This window comes from Pelophylax lessonae, assembly GCF_965119305.1.
Source record: "Pelophylax lessonae genome assembly, chromosome: 4".
NCBI classification, from domain to species: Eukaryota; Metazoa; Chordata; class Amphibia; order Anura; family Ranidae; genus Pelophylax; species Pelophylax lessonae.
Genome location: NC_138771.1, coordinates 210460949 through 210482165, shown reverse-complemented (window position 1 = coordinate 210482165; position 21217 = coordinate 210460949). Strand labels below are relative to the sequence as shown.

The following is a 21217-nucleotide window of genomic DNA, read 5'->3' as shown; positions in this document are numbered from 1 at the left end:
CCCGGCTGTCTGTGTCAGCTGTGGCAGAATGGAGCCGATGCTTCTGTATAGTTATGGCTCCGTCCTGTCACAGAGATACAGGAAGCATTGGCTCTGCATGCTTCCTCCAGCGCCGCTCCTCACTCTCTCTCCGCCAGCAGTAAGTCACATGTGCTAAGGGTGCAACAACCCCCCATTACATAATTGTAAATATTGCAGCATGTGCAGTGTTTCTGACTCCTGCCAGTGGAAAAGTGAATATACCAGATAGGATCAAATGGTAGTTTTTTTTTTTTTTTTAAATTCAGAGAAAACCAAATTTGGAATCCATGGAGAAGACGGAGATCACATAGGGGGATCATAAGAGACACCCTAAACCAGGGCTTTACAAATTTGCTTGAAATCTAGGAGCCATGCTGAATAGCCAGCTTTGGCGGACTAGCTGCCATACACACGGGCCCAATGGCTGCCAGTTATTAATGAACCGGCTGATGTTGCCTGGCATTCGACCGGTGTGTACTTGGTTTACTACTTCTGAGAGCTATTAAAGGAACACTCCAAACACCATTAAAAAAAAAAAGTTAAGGTCCAAGCTCAGGGTCAGTGTATTTTAGGTAGGATCAAAAAAGGCATTTTTTATTTCAGTGTGAGGTAAGATTAAAAAAAAAAAAAAGTAAACCGTGCACTGTTGTTTCTGGGCCCTACTACAGGTACAAATAACTTAAACCTATGTTGTATCGCTGCCATCGTCGAGAGCAGGAGAATTTATTTTAGCTGATCTTTGACAGTAGGCTATGGTAATGGCAAGGAACATACAGCCAAAATTTTAAATTAATAATCATTTTGTTTAAATATTTTTAAAGGATAAGTTCACCCTATGCAGCATGTTACACCTTACGCCCTTTATTTTGGGTGTAACTTGTAACGTGCTCAAGCACTAATGAGCACCCTTGTAGTTCATTCACAAGCCCTTCAGCTTTCAAACTGACAGGCTGTACAGAGCTAGGGGCTGAAATCTATAGGGCTTTTCTGCAAGTCAGACATTGCACCCCCGATTCACTGATTACAGGTGCAATGCTTTACGGGCTTCAGCCGGAAAAAAACAATGCACTTGCATATATGCATTTTTTCCCAAAAGGCAAACTTGACCTTTTTAGGGGTTTTTGAAGGGGTTAATGCTTCTTTGCTGCTTTGGGCATAGGTTTCTGAAGGCAGCCCACAAATCTGTTTTTTGTGGGCTCTTTAGAGTTTTGTAGCTGTTGCCCATAACTTGCTTTTGCATGTCCAACATTCATTGAACTCCTGTGTCTGTCCTGTGTAGTTTAAAACCCATTTCTTGTAATGCATTGAGGGACACAGGTCACACCCCTCTGATTATGCTCTTAAAGCGGAGTTCCGCCTCCCCCTCCAAAAATTTAAGTCAGCAGCTACACATACTGTAGCTGCTGACTTTTAATATTAGGACACTTACCTGTCCTGGAGTCCAGCGTTTGTCGGCACCGCAGCCGATGTTTCCATCGGCTGTCGGGTGCTGCCGCCACCATTGCCAGTCAGGGAAATTGGCAGTGAACGGGCGGGTCCCTACTGCGCATGGGAGAAGCGCGCTTTGCATTCCTACTGGCTCAGCGGTGGAGGAGGGGGCCGAGCTTCCAAGGAGTGGCGCCGTATCAAAAACGGTTACCCGTTCCCCTCCCCGCTTAAAGGTGCCAAATGTGGCACCGGAGGGGGGGGGGAGGAAACAAAAGAGTGAAAGTTCCACTTTTGGATGGAACTCTGCTTTAAGTTTAGCTTCATCAACAAACTGGACCATGCTGGTAGTAGGAGCAGTTATGCCAGGTTGATCACCGGTTTTTGTTTGCTTCTAGTGTCCAGTTTCTCCTGTATGCAGCTGGGTAAATCCAACGGTCATTGAATTTGTGGCAGTCCCATTATTGATAATACAGGAATAAATGCACATAACTTGAGCATTGCTAGTAATTAATCTTTCACTGTTAATTTCTATATCTGTAGTTGATAAGCTGCTGAATCCTAATAACCGTGCACATATGCCCTTGGAAGAACAACTAAAAGAACTGTTGGAAAAACTGGATTTGACTTTTGCAATGAAATCAAGTGGATCCAGGAGTAAACGGTTAAAATTGCTGAAAAGAGAAGTTAACAATGTTCGTCAACTGTTGTCACAACAGCAAGTGCAGCCACCACAAATAGAATCTGGTATTGGAAGTTTTGAAGAGGAAAATGGGTCCACACATGAAAATGATGGCGACGAAGATGGTAAGATACTTTTTTTTTATTTTATGTTCTAATTCAAGTGGACCTAGCCTGAGATCTATCTATCTATTTTAAGTTCAGTGCATGCTAGCTAGAGTGTAAGTGTAGCACTTACAGGTTTATATTAAGGTGGTTGTAAAGGCTGAAGGTTTTTTTACTCCCTCCTTATACTCACCTGACCCCTCCCCTTCTAGACCCTGGAAAGTGAATGAGAGCGTTAGCTGTTCCTGGGACTCCCTTTCCTCATTGGCTCCCACTGCTGTTAATCACTGCTAGTGAGAAAGTGGAGGGTTGAGGCAGAGCTGCTGCTTTGTCTTATTGATGCATAGAGCAGGGCTCAGGAGCTAACTCGCACCAGTGCCCCCATAGCAAGTGGCTTGCTATTGGGGGCACTGGTCAAAGGGGAGGGGCCAGCAGTGGCGGCGGGGGATGCCAGAAGAGGAGGATCGGTGGTTGTAAACCCACTTTATCATTTTCATTCAGTCCCCTCTGTTAAAGATAATGCAATCTCCCCTCTGTGCAAAACCACTGTACAGAGCAGGTAAGTATAACGTTTTTATTTTTTTGTTTTTTTTTTTTACTAACAAAGCTGAACCTTTAATGCTCAAAGAAAGAAAATTGTACAGCAATTGCATACATCTCTCCCCAGGAGAATTGTTCTATTTTTATTTTTTTTACCCCTGAAGTTGCCAAGGCCAGGATTAACGTCCTGGACAAAGATTGCGGTTCATTGCCAACAACCATGAAAATTCTGATGCCTGGCCATTAGTCTTTGATTTTGATTCTGTATACAGAATATCTTGCTCAACTCCGCCTCCATGGCACTGCCCATCACCTTCCATCTACCGGAAGGTTATTGGCAAACAGTCCTTGTGCTTCATCAGGAAGGGGAAAAATTTACAGGAGGGGAACATTCTGTTCTACAACATGCATCCTCCTAATATCCTCTAAGCACTTCTAGTTGCGTTTGTTACCCTAAAATAAAAAAATAAATCCTATTCCTTTTAAAGCATGTTATACCGCACAGTGCTTGTGCCGTGTAATTTGCCCCCTTGTATCCCCGGAAATACCTGGCTGATCCTGCCTGGTTCTGCACTTCCCCCTGTAAACTGACCACTGTTTATCATGGCTGTTGAGCCCTGACACCATAGTTCAAGTTCCTCAGTCATCCACACCACTCCTCTGTCCTCCTCCCCCAAGCCCCCCCCCCTCCCTTCCTGCTTTTCAGCTTGTGCCAGTGCCTGCCCTTCCACTCCTGCTGAAATAATAACTTTAGCAATTTCAGGCAATCCCCTGTGTTAGATAATGTAATCTCCCTACGTGTGCTTTATTAAAAAAATGCTTCTGTATACTCTATTTCGAACGTCGCTCGGTGCTCACGTGACTGCCTGCTGCTCTCCTCCTCCTCCTTCCCTCCTCCCAACTGACGTCAGCGGAGGATTCTCAGCCCCTCCTGCTGCAGCTGTCAGATCGGCAGAGGGAACGGTGGGCCGTCACGTGAGTGCCGAGTGGCGCTCTGAAATAAGGTATACAGAGGCATTTTTTTAATAAAGCACACAGTGGTGAGATTGCATTATCTCTAAGGGATTGCCTGAAAATTATAGTGGGTTTACAACCACTTTAAGTGACCCCCAACCTGATGTTGGTATATGTAGTCCTAGTGGCGGCAGCTAGCAAGACAAGTTTCCCTTTTGCCCTCCTATACAGCCGCAATTTTTGAATAGAACCTTAATGTTCAAATTCATTATAAAGAGTCTGCAACCACATGGGTTGTAACTGTAGTATCTGGTGTTTAGATTTTAAACAGAAGTTTCATGTTTCAAAAGATCATGGTAAAGTCTCTACCGGCTAAATTTAAAGTACCCATACACATGAGATTATTATCTCTTGGTCCTACCAGCTTTGTTCTAGTGATTCTGTGCAATCTATTGTACAGAGCAGGTAAGTATAACTTGTTTGTTTAGGGGAAAAAAATTACATTTGCAATTGCTTTAAAGTTATTAACTGTATAAGTGTTGTTTACTCGCAAGATGTTTTAATCTGTAGTTTACTTTGGAGTTTCTATTAACCCAACTGGAGGTGCTAGGTCAAAAAATTGTTATATAGGCTCTAAACTGTTGGTTTGAAAACACCGAAGGATATTTTTGGGGGGTTCAGTAAGTGCTTTTGCTTTTTCGGTTAAATTCTTCATACCAGTTTGGAGCTTTAGTAAGTCATTATTTTTTTTATATAAAATGGGAACATTTAACCACACTTTCACTGAAGCCTATACACGCAGTATTACATGTCCAAAAAGCTCATTCAAGTCATTAGAGCAGGTCTTCTGTCTTCGCATGGTATCCATTTGTGGCCAATAGTATGTCAGTGCATATTTAATGCAAGCACAAAGCACAAGACCTATTGGTAGACACAATGTAGGCCAATATAGGGTTGCTGGTTCGTATCCCAACCACAGGACTACCTGCCTGGAATTTGCATGTCCCCCCACAGTGCCTGCGTGAGTTTCCTCCCAGGTACTAAATTGGCTCTAGTATGTAAGAGTGTGAGAGTGTGAGTTGGCAACCTTAGATTGTAAGCTTTTTGAGGGCAGGGACTGATGTGAATGTAAAGGCACTACAGAAAAAATAAAGAAGTGTGCGTATATTTTATATATATATATATATATATATATATATATATATATATATATATATATATATATATATATATATATATATATATATATATATATATATATATATATCTATCGTGTGTGTGTGTGTGTGTGTGTGTGTGTGTGTGTATATGTGTGCGTGCGTATATATATATATATATATATATATATATATATATATATATATATATATATATATATGATGCAGTAAATATTCTCTCTACTTCAAATCTTCATATACATTTACAGGTATTCTGAGTTAAGTGACTGCACAGTTTCGATGAAGAACATGGTTATGCTCGAAACTGTGCAGTCACTTCAGATTACTTGTAATGTATATGGAGATTTGAAGTAAAGAGAATACTGTAAAGACCGGGATTGCATCACCTATATATTTTTTTTTTTTATGTGTCTGGTGGAAAATTGAGGAGGTCCACATTGGATGTTATTCTATAAGGTGTATACTGGCTACACGACGAGGTGTCCTTCCTCTTTATCATGTTGTTATTATTGTTATTTTTTTTTACTTTTTATATATAATATTAGATTATATTATATTTATCTGTAGTGCTGCGTAAATTGACAGCGCTATACAAATACCTGTAATAAATAAAATTATGTTTTAGCCTTTTAGTGCAAATTGATAGTCAGGTATCCCCAATTTTCTGGCCATTACTAGTATACAATGAAAGACTTATCTGCGTAATTGTTTTAGGTGGAAGTGTGTGTTTTTTGGGATGCTTAGTAATAGTTCCTCTGGAAATATTAGATGCTCGGGCTGTTTATCTGCCTATGCCAGTTTGTTTTCACTATTCATGAATAGAAGACGGTTTCTCAGGATCCTTAGCAGAACTTTACCCATAATTTAAAAAGCATTGTTCTTTACCCAGGCACATACGTTCTACATGAATAATTATGCCACCAAAAGTGTGTGCTGTATATTGCCTCCAGCATTGTTCTTGTTTCTTCTTGTTGGGGGCTGCTATTTTGTGGAAGCCCAGAGCCCCTGAGCAGCAGTAAAAATGTATGCTGTCAGCAGATTGGCCTCTACTTTTTCGGCACAGTGCTGAAAAACAGAGCAACTGAGCATGTGCAGAGCTGGGTGAAACAGTGAATTACTGGATTTTAAACAGTGGGCCAGTGATGGCAAACCTTGGTACCCCTGATGTTTTTGAACTACATTTCCCATGATGCTCATGCACTCTACAGTGTAGTTGAGCATCATGGGAAATGTTGTTCCAAAACATCTGGGGTGCCAAGGTTCACCATTACTGGTATAGGCACTTATTTTTAATGTTGTACGTTCGCTATACCTGCAAAAGGCGCCAGCCTGAAATCTAGCAGGACTTAAAGTGATTGTAAACGATTCATTCAGTTTAAAATGGAAATTAAATGTAAAACATTTTTGTATAGATATAACAAGTATTCTAAATACATTTTTCCCTTTTTAGAAGTGATAACATTCCCTCCGTTTTCCACTGCACAAGAGCTGCGGGAAGGAGAAGCCGCAGTACACTAAGCTTCCCAGTAAATTGCTGTGCAGTGAGGGTTTGTCATTGATCATTGGAGAGCAGGCTGAGTTTCCAGTATAGCTAGAGAACTGACCACGGTGTGTAGTCAGGTTTTTAATTGGAAAGCAAGGAGATTAGCAGGAACAGGGATTTCACATAAAGGAAGCCACACAGAGAACATAATACTTTCTCATACAAGTACATCGTCCAGCAGGCACATAATCAGGAATATGAAGTGTTCCTGTATTTGGTGTACTCCCTAAAGGCATATCATTTTTATATAAGTACCGTACACACAAATTGTGCAAGTCTGTATAGGGATTGTTGTGCATATAAAAATTTCACAGCGTTAGGAATTTAGGTGTTTCCAGTTTGTTTTAGTAGATGCCTTTTTTTTTTTTTTTTTCCTTCCCCCTCTTTTCAGTAAAGGGTATGCTTTTAAATCCTTATAGGATCAGAAGACATGTCTGTGTTTTTGTCATTTTATTTTCTGTGTCTCAAAACATTATCTCATGAAGTGTTTTACAAAAGTACATTGTGTGTCTGTCCTTTTGTTCTTATATCACATGATGCCCATGCCGGACAGCTGTTCTTTTTGTATGTTTTTTGTTCCTAGCTCAATGAATGGGGGCCATATGGTGTACTCTTCAACCTGAGAAGCCACTGAGAAGGGTTTTGCATACAAGTTTGCGTCCCCTTTGTCGCTAATTTTATTAAACCAAAAATGTTTTTTTATGTTGTAGAGGGGGGTTGCTTGATTTGGGAACACCTGCTGTTTATTTGCTCATTGTTCCCTCTTGTGGTATAAATTTGGCCTCTTGCAGATTTGTGTATTTCTATATTTTCATAGTAGATATCTTGGTTAGAGAGGTACAGATTTGGGTAAAATACCAGTGTTTGCTTTTCTGAAGGGGAGGTAGAGGGAGGACCCATGCAATAAAATGATGATTGATATTTTTAATTTAAAACCTAACCTGAGAGCGAATACCTTGTGCAAAAAATAAAATCGGAATCTTGTGCGAAATAGTTACATTTGTGCTTAGAGATCCAATATGTATTTAAGTTTTTTTTTATTTCATGGATTGTTTTTTGTTTGCTCTTTTTACTGCTTAATAACAAAATACCTTTTTTTAGGTGTTCTAATTTAACACACTTAGTCCCCGTTCACACTAAGGCGACCTGTGAGGCGACCTGGTCGCCTCACAGGTCGCCGTAGGTCGCCTTCCATAGGGAAGCAGCGGACCCGTTCGAATAGGAGCGACACAAGTCGCTCCGACTTAGAAAAAGGGTCCAGAGCTTCTTTGGGGCGACCCGGCGCGACCGTCATAGACTTCAATGTTATGAAGTCCGTGCCGGCCGCTCCGAGGTCGTGGCGCGCTGCTCGCACCGCAACCTCGGAGGTCGCCCCCCCCAAGTCGGATCGCCCCTGTGTGAACGGGGCCTTACCCTTTTTTGCCTTGAACTAAACAATCAAAACCCTGTTTATACCTTCTGGTGTAAGGGTTAAATGGATCTTTAGGCTCCATATACACTGGGCTTTAAAAAAAAAAAAAAAAGAAAAGCCAGTTCCCTTGGCAGTTAAAAAAAAAAAAAAAAAAAAAAAAAAATGCAAACCAGTGGTTGCGAATTCCTAACTTTTTTTTTTTTTTTTTTTTCTGTATTCTACGTATGACTATAAATCATTCTATATAGATACTGTATATTCATGTACTACCACACTGTATTCCAATTATTTGTAGCCTATGCCTATTAATCTGGAAGATCTTGAAGTTTGTAAACTGTGAAGATTTACTTTATTATAAGCTTATCGTTGGGTAAAAGTGGAGTTTACTATAGCTCTAAGTCACGGTACCTTATGAACAACAATGTTTAATCTTCAATCTGATACATTACCCAACAGTTTACGTAGGTTCGATTTTTCTGTAAAAAAAAAAAAAAAAATGCTAGCGCAATACAGAAGACTTTAGTGTGGACTTTCGACAGCATAGTGTCCAGAGTCAATTAAAGTGCTTCTAAAGGCTGAAGGTTTTTTATACCGTCATGAATTCTATGCATGAAGGTAAAAAAAAAAAAAAATCAGTGTCCTGCAGTCCCCCCTAGCCCCCCTAATACCTGAGCTCCCTCTCAATCCAGCAATGTGCGCGAGAGCATCTGCTCTCCAGGGACTCTACCTCTTTGGCTGAGCCAATCACAGCCAGAGAGCCAATGAGGAGAGAGAGGAGACGTGGCTCGATGTCTGAATGGACACTCACAGCAGCGACTCAAGAGCGCCTGCTTGGGTGCCTGCATTGCAAGTTGCTTGCTCTAGAACACTCGACAGGAGGGGAGAGGTCAGGAGCACCGACAGGAGACCCAGGAAGTGGAGGGTCGGGGCTACTCTGTGCTCAGCAGAGGTAAGGTAAGTTTGACATGTGTTTTTTTTGTTTTTTTTTTTTTTCTTTTTTTTGCCTTTAATATCACTTTAACTTTTAAAGAGAGGCTGGCTTTTAAAACCCGTAGTAATGTATTTATTTTACCCTTTCTTTAACCACTTAAGCCCCAGAAGATTTTACCCCCTTCCTGACCAGGGGGTATTTTGCGATTTGGCACTGCGTGACTTTAACGGACAATTGCGCAGTCGTGCGACGCTGTATCTAAACGAATTTGGCGTCCTTTTTTTCCCACAAACAGAGCTTTCTTTTGGTGGCATTTGATCACCTGTGCGATTTTTTTTTGATCACGCGCTATAAACAAAAAAAGAGCGTAAATTTTGCAAAAATAGCAATATTTTTCAGATTTTTTTTATATGAAATTCCCCCCCAAACAAATGTAAAAATCAAAATTTTTTAACATTTTCAGCCAATTTGTTTTATGCTACCTATGTTTGGTAAAAAAAAATTGCAAAAAGCGTATTTTGATTGGTTTGCGCAAAAGTTATCGCGTTTACTAACAAAGGGAAAGATTTTTGTCATTTTTGTTGTTTTTTTTTTTTTAACGCGTAATGGCGGCGATCTGCGATTTTTTTTTTTTTTTTTTTTTTTTGCGGTACTGCGACATTGCGGCGGACAGATCGGACCCTTGACTGACATTTTTGCCACTTTTGGGGTTACCAGTGACATTTCTACAGTAATCCGTGCTATACATATGCACTGTTACTGTAAAAATGACACTGGCAGTGAAGGGGTTAACTTTTTTTTTTTAAAGGGAGGGGCTATGTGTGTCCCTTGGGGCATGCTTTCTACTGTGATTGGCTGTGGCTTCAGATGTATGAAGAGTGATCAACGGTTCTACATAGTACACAGGGGAGAATGACAGGCAGCTTGTTTACACAAGTCGCCTGACTTTCTCCCTCACCCCCGCCGATCGCAGAGTGACCGGCCGACATCGGGTCCGCCGGTCACACGCGCGGGGGGGGGTCTGTGACCATGTGGGAGCGCGCCTCCGGCGGCGCTCGCTCCCTAGACCCTCACAAGCTAGTGACGTAGCCCTACGTCACTTTGCCTGTGAGGGGCTGACCGCCGACGTAGATAGTCGTGCGGCTGTCGGAAAGTGGTTAAATGCCGTGGCACATAGAGGTTGATTTACTAAAGGCAAATAGACTGTGGACTTTGTAAGATGCAGTTACATTCTGCAAGTGCAGTTCTGCCAGAGCTTAATAAATGAGGTGAAGCTTTACTTTTAATTAAAAGCATTTTTGATTGCACATGATTGGATAATGCAAGTCCAGCAGAGTTTCTGCTCATTTTCATAGGCCCTGAAACCACTGCACAGCCTATTTGCCTTTAGGCTTGATTCACAGTTATGCATGTTTCTTTTGAGCATTTTTTTAATGCTTTTTACTGTGCTTTCCATGATTTTTGCTGTAATTCTACCGTAATTTGCGATTTGCATTTTTGTCTTTTTTTTTTTTTTTTTTTTTTTGGGGGGTGGGGGGGATTTTTTGGGCAGATTTAAAAACGCAAAATGCAAATCAGGGTAAAAATGCAATACTTGCGTTTTGATTTCAGTTTCATTGAAGTCTATTACATGCAAAACGCTGCATTTTGCTGGAAAAAAGTCCCCGGCCCTTTCCAAGAACGCAGAGGCACAAAAATGCATTGATGGGAACGTGTTCCATCGGAACCCCTGTTTAAAAAAAAATTAAAAATTCAGCAAAAAGCATGAAAAGACACAGTGTGAATGGAGCTTAAGTAAATCAACCCCCTAGAATGTCTTTGGCCATAAAAGGGTTAAACCTACTCCAGAACGATAGTGATTGAATCTTCATGCGTTTATTTATTTTTTTTTTTTTTGCACCATCTGTAAATGGGTGTAGGCAAGCAGCAATGTACAGCCCACCCTAGAGTGTATTTGCAGATGGGAACTAACAAAGTGGTTGAAAAGAGGATCAGCAGCATCAATGTGCAAAGAAGGGAAAACGTTGGACATTTCATGGGAAAAATTGGCATTGTTTATTGCAGTGTTAGAAAACTGTCATTCAAATAACCTTCAAATTTAGTTTTAAATGGGCAAGAGAACCAGATATTACTGATCGCCTGTTGTCCCTCAGAAACTAAAGACCATTACAACACAATGCATTGCATTACTTCCGAAGTTGTATTCTGTTATGAGAATTTTTGGAACTTTAATAACCTATTGGTTTTAAATATGAGACTAGCATAAAAAAAAGATCATTTATCCAATATTCCTATTGTGTGTACTTAAGTAGGATTCTTTTCAGATTTTTTTCAGTGTTGGAATTATCACAGAAGAAAATTTAAAATGCTAAGAAGCGGTTTTAAATATTTGAGTTATGCTAAGTTAATAGGAACATGCAAATAAAACAAGAAAGTAGGTGTTTTTCCAATTTGGCTGCAAAAATGGAAATATGCTTTTAAGGCACCGGACAGGCGTATGTTCGCTTTCTTACTAGGTAGTAGAGCTGCACGATTAATCGTATGAAAATCGCGATCTCGATTCACCCCTCCTGACGATCTAACCCTGAAATATGCTCGATTCTTTGCATAGCTGCATAGCAGAGAGAACAGCTGTGGAAAGAAAAAAAAAAAAAAAAAAAAGCCTCCAGGCAAACAAACAGCTATCAGCAAAGTCTCCCAGTAACTATAAACAAAAATGATTACATTGTATCTTTTCCTTCCCTCTGCCAGGGAGAAAGGAAGTTTAACCTCTTAGACTGAATCTTTTTCTGACATTTGTTGCTTGCAAGTTAAAATCAGTTTTTTTTTGCTAGAAAAGTACTTAGAACCCCCAAACATTTTAAATATATTTTTTAGCAGAGACCCTACAGAATAAAATGGCCATTGTTGTAATATTTTATGTCACACTTTGCGCAGCAATCTTTCAAACGCAATTAATAGACTTTAATGAATAAAAAAAAAAAAACGTAACAGTTAAGTTATCCCAATTTCTTTTTGTTACACAGAGAATCGTGAGAGAATCACGATTTTTTAGCTTGGAATAAAGATCACGATTCTCATTTTGGCCAGAATCGTGCAGCTCTACTAGGTAGTTACATATAATCCAAAGAAAAAAAGGCAGAATTCCAGATTTCAAAAATTGTTGCTTTCATTTGCTTGTTGCTGGAGTGATGGCTAGAGTATGAGCTATGGATTTTTACCTATGCTTTAGCACAACTTTTGGTCTTTTGTGACCACCTTCCCTCTTCCCAAAGATCTATAATTCACATTATTTAATCCAGGAAGTGCAAGCAGTATGTCTAGGTATGGAACAGATGCTCTCCATACCTGAACATTCATCAGTTTGCAAATCTTGATGACCGCTACTCTGACCAATGATTATTTATATGATATGTTGACCTTAGTGTAGGAAGATGAGCGCAATGAGACATACATTAATAGTTTGCACTGTTCTAATTGGTGGTGAAAATACTGATATGTCCAGTCAGCAGAGAATCCATGAACCGACATCCGTATCTGTTTTTTGTTGTGTTTTGTTTTTTGCTGCATGAGCTTTGTTGACCCATGTTGGATCTGTGGGTCGCTGGTTTTGTGTGGACTTGTGTCTGCTTACATCAGTCTAGCTCTACTGTCACGTTGAGGTTGCAGAAAATGCAGACTTTTTTTTTTTTTTCCCCTTTTTTCTTCCTTCACACCTGGATAGATGGATGTAAAAGGGACGCACGTCTGTTTTACATCTACCTGCCTACAGACTACACTGGGCTTCTGAATAAGTCTGCCTGACAGACAGACCTGATCAGACTGCTCGTGTAAATGGGGACGAAGTGTAAACTGCCACAGTTTTGGTGCATTGCTCAATATGGATATATAAGGGCACTATGGAAGAGAAATTTTATTTGTGCTGAGAGTAGTGGCATCTCAAACGTTTGTCCCATTTGTGTTTCAAAAGTAGTTATGGTCACACTTGCTGTGTCCACCACCACCACCTGTTTGAAATCAAGTTAAGACAAATGTCAGATGTGGTGCTTGATGCCTTTTAGTTTGGCAGCTCACAGTTTAGCTTTAAGCCCAACAGCAATGGAGAAAAAAAAAGAAAGTAATTTTTCCAAGATTGCCAGCTCCACTTTGCTGGCCTCCTGGCTTAGAACATTTAGTTTTAGTTTGAGGCATGTGGGGATGGGGAGAGAGTTGTGGCAAAGGGCGCCCATGTACCCAAGCCCAAAGCAAAGATGGAAATGAATCCATAAAAATGTTCTAGCTAGTATTTATTTTTATAGTGGTAGTGAATAGCTTTGTCATCCAAAATATGCTAATTATTTGTGCATTTCTTAAGCAACTAGATGTCCATAGTTTTTCAATTAAATTTATGTAGCTTTGATCACCCGCTGTGGGGAGAGAGGATATTTTAAAGAAATCCTTGATTTTACTAGTCAAAGTTTTATAAAATATAAGTAGTAAATTAAATGTAGCTTTTTTGTTTCTTTAATTTGTTTCTACTGTTATGTACCTGTTTTACTTTGTTTTAAATGAGACTTTAATAGATTAGTTTTGTTTTTTATAAGAAAACTTGTATAATTTTATACAGCTTTCAAAAATGGCACTTTTATAATTTTTTCAGGAGATAAATCTCCCCCTAAACTTGAACCATCCGATGCATTACCTCTGCCTTCAAACTCGGAGACTAATTCAGAACCACCAACCCTCAAACCAATAGAACTCAATCCAGAGCAGAGTAAGCTATACAAACGAGTCACTTTTGATAATGAATTACATAGCGCTTCTGTTCAGGATGAAGTATTAAATGGACACAGTTCAGAACATTTACTTAAGGACAGTAATCTCAGTGATTCAACAGATTCTGAAGTTGCGGAATCATCAGCTGATGTAAACAGACGTACATCTATTCTCTTCCGCAAATCTAAAAGTGTAAGCCCCCAAAAGCCTGCAAAGAACAATGAAACCCAGCCAACATCACCACAGCTAGGGACCAAAACCTTTTTGTCTGTAGTCCTCCCAAGGTTGGAAACACTCCTGCAACCAAGAAAAAGGTCAAGGAGCTCATGTGGAGAGTCGGAGCTTGATGACGAGTCCCCTGTAAAACGTTTGGATACAGGTAAATACATTCATTTGCTTCTCCCATAAACATAAGTTGAACATGATATACTTGCTAGAGTACCAGTTATAATCGTTTGTTTACTTAGACCTTTTTCTCCTCCTCCATATTATGTATGTACCATGTTGCCATTTAGAATAATTAGAATTTTACATCTGCTTGCTTGTTGCAGTGTTTCATTTGCACCCATGCTTTTTTGCTTTTTGCTTTTTTTTTTTTTTTAACTTCATTATTCACTTGTTCCTTTACAGGAGTCCTTTATTGGAACTCCAGGCAAATACAATACTGTTTCAGAGGAAATTTAGAGATGTAATCCAGGAATGGGATTAAACACTTTGGGCCTTCTTTGCTCAGATTATCCATATGCCACCTCTGTGTGCCAATCTCTGGTTGGCTGAGGCGATTGTGATGTCACCTGCCCCTCCTTGCCAACTTGGCCCATGAGAGAACGCCTTGTATTAATTGAAGGAAAAGAAGAAAGCTTTCTCCTGAGTGGTGGATGTGTGTGAGCGATTTGATGCTGTTTATTTAGTGCACAAGGGAATCGCTGGAGCACCCACTGGAAGAGGACAGTGCTTACTGTATGTAGCATTGGCTACAACAGTGAATTACAGCTTCACCATTGGCCACACAGAGGTTTCATCTGGATAATTCGTTGGAGCCAAGAAGGCCCAAAGTAAGTGTTCAAACTAATCTCATTGCTGGAGTTCTTTAAACAGTGGTAAAAAATTCCCAGTGAAAACAGGCTCTAAAAGTTCAGTTTAATATGCTATAGTGCATGTGTAGTTGGACGTTATCATTTTTTTTCTGCATATAGAATCATCCCTGCTGAAAATAAGCTATGGCGAATAAAAATCATAACGGAGTCCTAAATCCCCATTTAATTTTAAACCTACATTTTTGAAAAATCCTTTGTCGTAGCAGTGTAACGTCACTTCATATGTCATTTTCTTAGCCAGATAGTATGTGATCCCGGAATCCTTTTATTCCTGCTTTCTTGTGTATGCTTAAGCACAAGAGCTGTTTGCCACATAAGAAGCATGAGTCCAGAGATATACAGAATAAATCCTTTCATTTTAATCCCCTTCCCCATGTGATAATGCAGCAAGTACAGAAAGTAGGTAGGTGACACAGAAGAACTGACTGGACAATTGAAAACCAAGAGATGTTGCCTTCCTGCATGCTTATTACGGTTGGGCTATATTGGCAATAGTGACTTCTTACCAAACCGTACATTTTGTGGGATTTGAATTTTGCTGGGGCTTCACTTTATGCCAAATCATTTTGCAGCTAGGCATGTAAATATATGACTATAAATTCCTATCAAGGTCACAGTGTAGCTATGAAAGCATCAGACAATTCATTATATCGACGCTTCTTTTATTTTAATGCTTTTTGGTCTTAGTAAAACAACCCATAACAGTCATTCTGATTGTTTTTTCATGTTGTACTGGTCTGGCATCAGTAATTTGCCTTAACTGGGTTTTATGGGTTATGTGCTGCTTACACGGTTAGCTAAATATATCCTTTTTATGTTGCAGCATTTTAGAGGGTATGCTTTCTAAAACGTTCCATATTTTAAAATATTGTAATAAAAAAGGAAAATTATCTGCAACACGGTTGCATATATCGTTTTTTAGTTATTCTTTTCCGTGTCATGCATCCGGTCATGTCTCTATCCAAACTGTTGATTGAGTATTCATAGCAAAGTCTGGTTGTAGCATATAGAGCCAAAAAGGTGCTTTTTGCTAGTTTCAACTAGAACTGTGCATACCTGTAAAATTATTGAAGATAGAGATGTAATAAAAAATAAGTGTGTAAATGCACACTTATATGTTGTGTTGTAATTTACCACTTGAAAACTGGCATGTTCCCCCTTCCTGTCCAGGTCATAGTCAAAGTATCACAGCGCTGAACAGACAATTACTTGGTCATGCCACACTCTACTCTGTAATGAATTTCATGCCGTTTTTGAGACAGAGCTTTCTTGGTGGTAATTTTGAAAATCTTGTTTCCCTTTGGTTTCTCTTATAAAACATTGCAAATAATCTTCATACATTTAGGAAAAAATGTATTCTGCTAAATTTCCTTGGTTAAAAAGTGTTTAGCCTGTGCGGAAATTTGATTCTGTAGAAACTGATCAAACCTGATGTTCTCATTTCTTGAGGCCCTAGAAAAAAGCAAGGACAGTACAAAGACCCCCCCAGAATGATCAATTTTTGAAAAGTAGACACTCCAAGGTATCTAAAAAGAAGCATTGTAAGTTTTTTGAAGTTGTAATTTTCGTCACTTTTTTTGGAAAATGAAAATAAATAAAATTTGATTTTTTTCATAAATTTGTCATTTTAACAAGTTATTTCTCACTTATGGCATACATTACATACCTAGTTACACCCCAAAACACATTCTTCTACTCCTGAATATGGAGATACCACGTGTGAGGCATTTTTACTGCATAGAGGGACCCAAAATCCAAGGAGCATCTTCAGGCATTCAAGGGATATAAATAATGCATTTGATTTTCTCACTACTTATCACACTCCTTGAGGCCCTGAAGAAAAAAAAATGGGCGAAAAGGAAGGTATGGGAAACTTGGTAGAAGGGGATAGAGTGTGTGTCACGAAGCAACCAGTGCCAGTCAGGCAGCAGAAATCACAGGCAATTAATATTGATTACATGTATTGGAGAAATTTGTAGAAGCAGAGGAGATCCTATAGAACCATTTGGTCTTCTGATCTCCGACTTGTCCCAAAGCGCAGAGGTTAGATCCTAAATTTGTTCGATATCTTTCACTCTTGCGAGCCATTGGGCTACTATGGGTGCAGACTGTTGCTTCCATAGGCATGGGATGCAAGCCCGCGCAAGGTTAAGATGTCTGAGAAGGGATTTATGTTATTGTTTCCTTGATAAAGGGGTAAGGTTAAATAGGACTGCAGCTGGGTCATTTTGTAGGAAAATGTCCGTAAATTTATGTATATGTTGAAGAACCGACTGCCAAAAAGTTTGGGGCAAACGGCGATCAATTTGAGGGAATTTGCTTTGCCAGGACCAATGGGGTTCTATACCAGCACGTAATTATTTTGAATGTGGTCTTCTGATACTTTCTACAGAAAGGATTTCTGCGCAAAAAAAAAGAATGCGTTCCTTTTGCGGTTTGGTAAAAGTAACTCCTAAATCCCTCTTCCACTTTGCCAAGAAAGGAGAGTCCACAGCAGCATGGAGATCTAACAGATTTGTAACATGTAGAACGGGACCTCCGTATAGGGCCCTTGCCCAAACAAAGTTCCACCGAAAGAGTGGAGCGTTGGAGTGAAGAGCGCATGTTTGGGCAGCGACCCAAGAACATGTGATAGCTGAATAGTCCTCCAGTAATCTAATACAAGAGGTGCCCATCCAAAAAGCAAGGTCTCGGTGGGGATCCAGCAGGAGGACCGCAGAAACGGAGGGTTCTCAGAAGTTCCTGTGGGGCTTGCAAAAAAATTTGGATCAGTGATATGCGGTGTAAATTCTGGATGATCAACAGGCGGCATCATTGGGGAGGAAAAACTGCTCAATGAGGATAGAAGAAAGAACCTGTTTGTTTCGTCAAGAGTGGGGCCGATCAGCGGGTGGGTAGTCAAATGGATAACATGAGTTTTCCCTGCCCACTGCAGACCAGCAAGCGTAGCGTGGGCGGCCTCCTGTTCCAGCGCTACCCAAAGTTTTCGGATCATCAGGTCTAGCAGTGTAATGCAGTGCAGAATTCAGGAAACCAAGACCGCCCCTAAGTTTTGGTCTTAACAACGCTCTGCAAAGAAGTGGATGTTTACCTCGCCAGATGAATTTGATAAATGCTGAACAGTTGTCAATTGAATAGGATATTTCACACACAGCATTGACTATTGCATGCTAAATATACACAACGTTCGACCTGCGCCAGTGAAAGAGTCAAGTACATTCGATCTTATGAAAAAAGTTTCAACTGTGGCTGTAGTTAGTCTTTTTAGGAAGTATGCAGGATAGTTCAATCCCTCGGGTTAGTGGAGATGGATGGTGGAGGTGGCTGCAGGCTTCATACAGAGCTAGAGGGACTCTGCAACAGACAAAAAGGGGTAGGAGAAGAAAAGCAGCGCCACCTCAGTGTAGATTAAAAGGTTATTTATTACATAAAAACAACGTAGTAACTCACACAGAGGAAATCGTTGATCAGCAAATGGTAATAGTTCTTCTGCAACACTGCAGGGATGTTCGGGAAGTACACTGTGGCGGCCGTGGTCCTGGCTGTGCCGGTGGAGTCCGACACTTCCTGTGGTTCTGGCAGCGTTCAGTATCCAGGCTTACATCCAATAGTGGCAGGGGGGTGCTCGCGTTCGGAGCATGCGTGCTCCTTCCTCAGGCAATGCTGATTTGTGTGACAGACTGGGAGTTTTATAGCTGAGGGACTCAGGGGGCGGGAGCTTGTTGCTGTGGAGATGCGATATATACAATGAGTCATCAGGTCAGAACAGGAAGTCATATGACAGAAAGTCTCCGGGGTGGGGGCCTGTTGCTGTGGGGATGCGGTATACACAATGAGTAATCTGGCCAAAAAAGGAAGTCATGTGACAGAGAGTCTCCGGGGGTGGGGGCCTGTTGCTGTGGAGATGTGGTGTATACAATCAGTTTTAAAAAAAAAAAAAAAAAAAAAATATATAATAATAAAAATGGAAATAAAAATAGAGGTAAAGAAAAAAAAAAAAAAAAAATATTATGAAAAAACTGATAATATTTAACCTAGAAAAAATAATAAGAAATAATGCATATATACTACTATGTATAGGCGTGTAAAGATGGGAATGAAATAAGTCCATGATGGAGAGGGGCTTCTCATAGTTAATTGAGATGAGGGTGGTAGTATTTAAAGGTAGAGGGAAAAGCAGAATATGAAGTATTCTGGAGAAATAATGCAGGATGTGAAGTATTGCTATATTTAAAACTACTACTGAGTATCCTAAAGTAGTGGGTTCACCTCAATTTCTTCGTTTAAGCCCCCCGGTGTCAGGGAGTCCAGGCGATATATCCAATAGGATTCTCGAGCACACAGGCGTTTAAACCTTTCTGCTGGAGGAAGATTTTTCGGTATGGATTCAATAATCCACACTTTTAGGTCCGCTGAAGATTGGTGGTGGTGCTGCAGGAAGTGTTTGGGGACGCTGCGTTTGTCGTTGCCAGCTTCAACAAACCTTCTGTGTTCCCCAAATCTTTTGCGTAGAGTGCGGATGGTGCGGCCTACGTAAAGTAGGCCGCATGGACATGACATACAGTATATTACGAACTCCGTGGAACAGTTGAAAAAATATACCATTCCAGATTTTTTCAACTGTTCCACGGAGTTCGTAATATACTGTATGTCATGTCCATGCGGCCTACTTTACGTAGGCCGCACCATCCGCACTCTACGCAAAAGATTTGGGGAACACAGAAGGTTTGTTGAAGCTGGCAACGACAAACGCAGCGTCCCCAAACACTTCCTGCAGCACCACCACCAATCTTCAGCGGACCTAAAAGTGTGGATTATTGAATCCATACCGAAAAATCTTCCTCCAGCAGAAAGGTTTAAACGCCTGTGTGCTCGAGAATCCTATTGGATATATCGCCTGGACTCCCTGACACCGGGGGGCTTAAACGAAGAAATTGAGGTGAACCCACTACTTTAAAACTACTACTGAGTATCCTAAATATAGCAATACTTCACATCCTGCATTATTTCTCCAGAATACTTCATATTCTGCTTTTCCCTCTACCTTTAAATACTACCACCCTCATCTCAATTAACTATGAGAAGCCCCTCTCCGTCATGGACTTATTTCATTCCCATCTTTACACGCCTATACATAGTAGTATATATGCATTATTTCTTATTATTTTTTCTAGGTTAAATATTATCAGTTTTTTCATAATATTTTTTTTTTTTTTTTCTTTACCTCTATTTTTATTTTCATTTTTATTATTATATATATTTTTTTTTTTTTTTTTTTTTTTACAACTGATTGTATACACCACATCTCCACAGCAACAGGCCCCCACCCCCGGAGACTCTCTGTCACATGACTTCCTTTTTTGGCCAGATTACTCATTGTGTATACCGCATCCCCACAGCAACAGGCCCCCACCCCGGAGACTTTCTGTCATATGACTTCCTGTTCTGACCTGATGACTCATTGTATATATCGCATCTCCACAGCAACAAGCTCCCGCCCCCTGAGTCCCTCAGCTATAAAACTCCCAGTCTGTCACACAAATCAGCATTGCCTGAGGAAGGAGCACGCATGCTCCGAACGCGAGCACCCCCCTGCCACTATTGGATGTAAGCCTGGATACTGAACGCTGCCAGAACCACAGGAAGTGTCGGACTCCACCGGCACAGCCAGGACCACGGCCGCCACAGTGTACTTCCCGAACATCCCTGCAGTGTTGCAGAAGAACTATTACCATTTGCTGATCAACGATTTCCTCTGTGTGAGTTACTACGTTGTTTTTATGTAATAAATAACCTTTTAATCTACACTGAGGTGGCGCTGCTTTTCTTCTCCTACCCCTTATTGCATGCTAAAACACATTCTCCTGAGTATGGGCATTCCATGAGTGAGACTTTTTAAATGTTGTGACTGATTGTATACTACCGGACATTGTTCTCTTGTGTAGCACAAATCTCAAATAACTTTCTATCAAAAACGTACTGTAATGCTCGCTTCTGTATGAGTGGTCAGGGAATAAAGCATAGTGTAGCATCACCTATAGCATCCCCCATTACTATAAGCCAAGAAAGCTACACCTACTGATACGTGGATGCCCCCAGAAATGCTATGGTATTATCTAGGAAGTACAGGAGGCTGATTTAAGGATGAATAAAAGGGCTCTTGTGGTTCCAGGAGTGCACTTGTCCGTAGGTTAAGACTAGAACTGGTGTTTCAGGAATTTGCGATGTGCAGGTGGGCCGTTCCAAGCGTCAGGCAGAAACCAGATTATCAAACAGGCAAAGGACAGGCCCAGGCGGCAGGCAGAAATGTGCTTAGTAAACAGGCCAGTGTCAGTACAGGTGGCATACAGAGGCAACACTGCACTGGTGTGGCGGTGATCAGAAACACTGGTGCTGGCTGCACTGTCTCTTATACTGTACTGATATGGCTATTAGGGACACAGTTGGCTGCAGTGCTCTCGTGATGCTGTCACAGGTGTGGCTGCAATTAGGAACACTGTTGCTGGCTTACACTTGTCTGGTGATATGGATTGTTGTGGCAGCAATCACTAACTTTCTGGCTAGCTGCACTGGTCT

At 40.6% G+C, this 21217-nt stretch overlaps 1 protein-coding gene across 6 annotated transcripts in view; it reads left to right on the top strand.

Annotated features, from left to right (window-relative positions):
* BRD1 (bromodomain containing 1) overlaps positions 1–21217 on the top strand; it is a 145352-nt gene that overhangs the window by 57541 nt on the left and 66594 nt on the right. For 3 of the 6 annotated variants that reach the window (XM_082254446.1, XM_082254445.1, XM_082254449.1), the window contains exons 7-8: positions 1990–2253; positions 13429–13923. In XM_082254446.1, coding sequence (XP_082110572.1) covers positions 1990–2253; positions 13429–13923 — 759 coding nt within the window. Of the gene's footprint in view, positions 1–1989; positions 2254–13428; positions 13924–14174; positions 14600–21217 lie in introns of all 6 variants that reach the window. The other 3 variants (XM_082254448.1, XM_082254447.1, XR_014225158.1) reach the window with 2 other exon arrangements.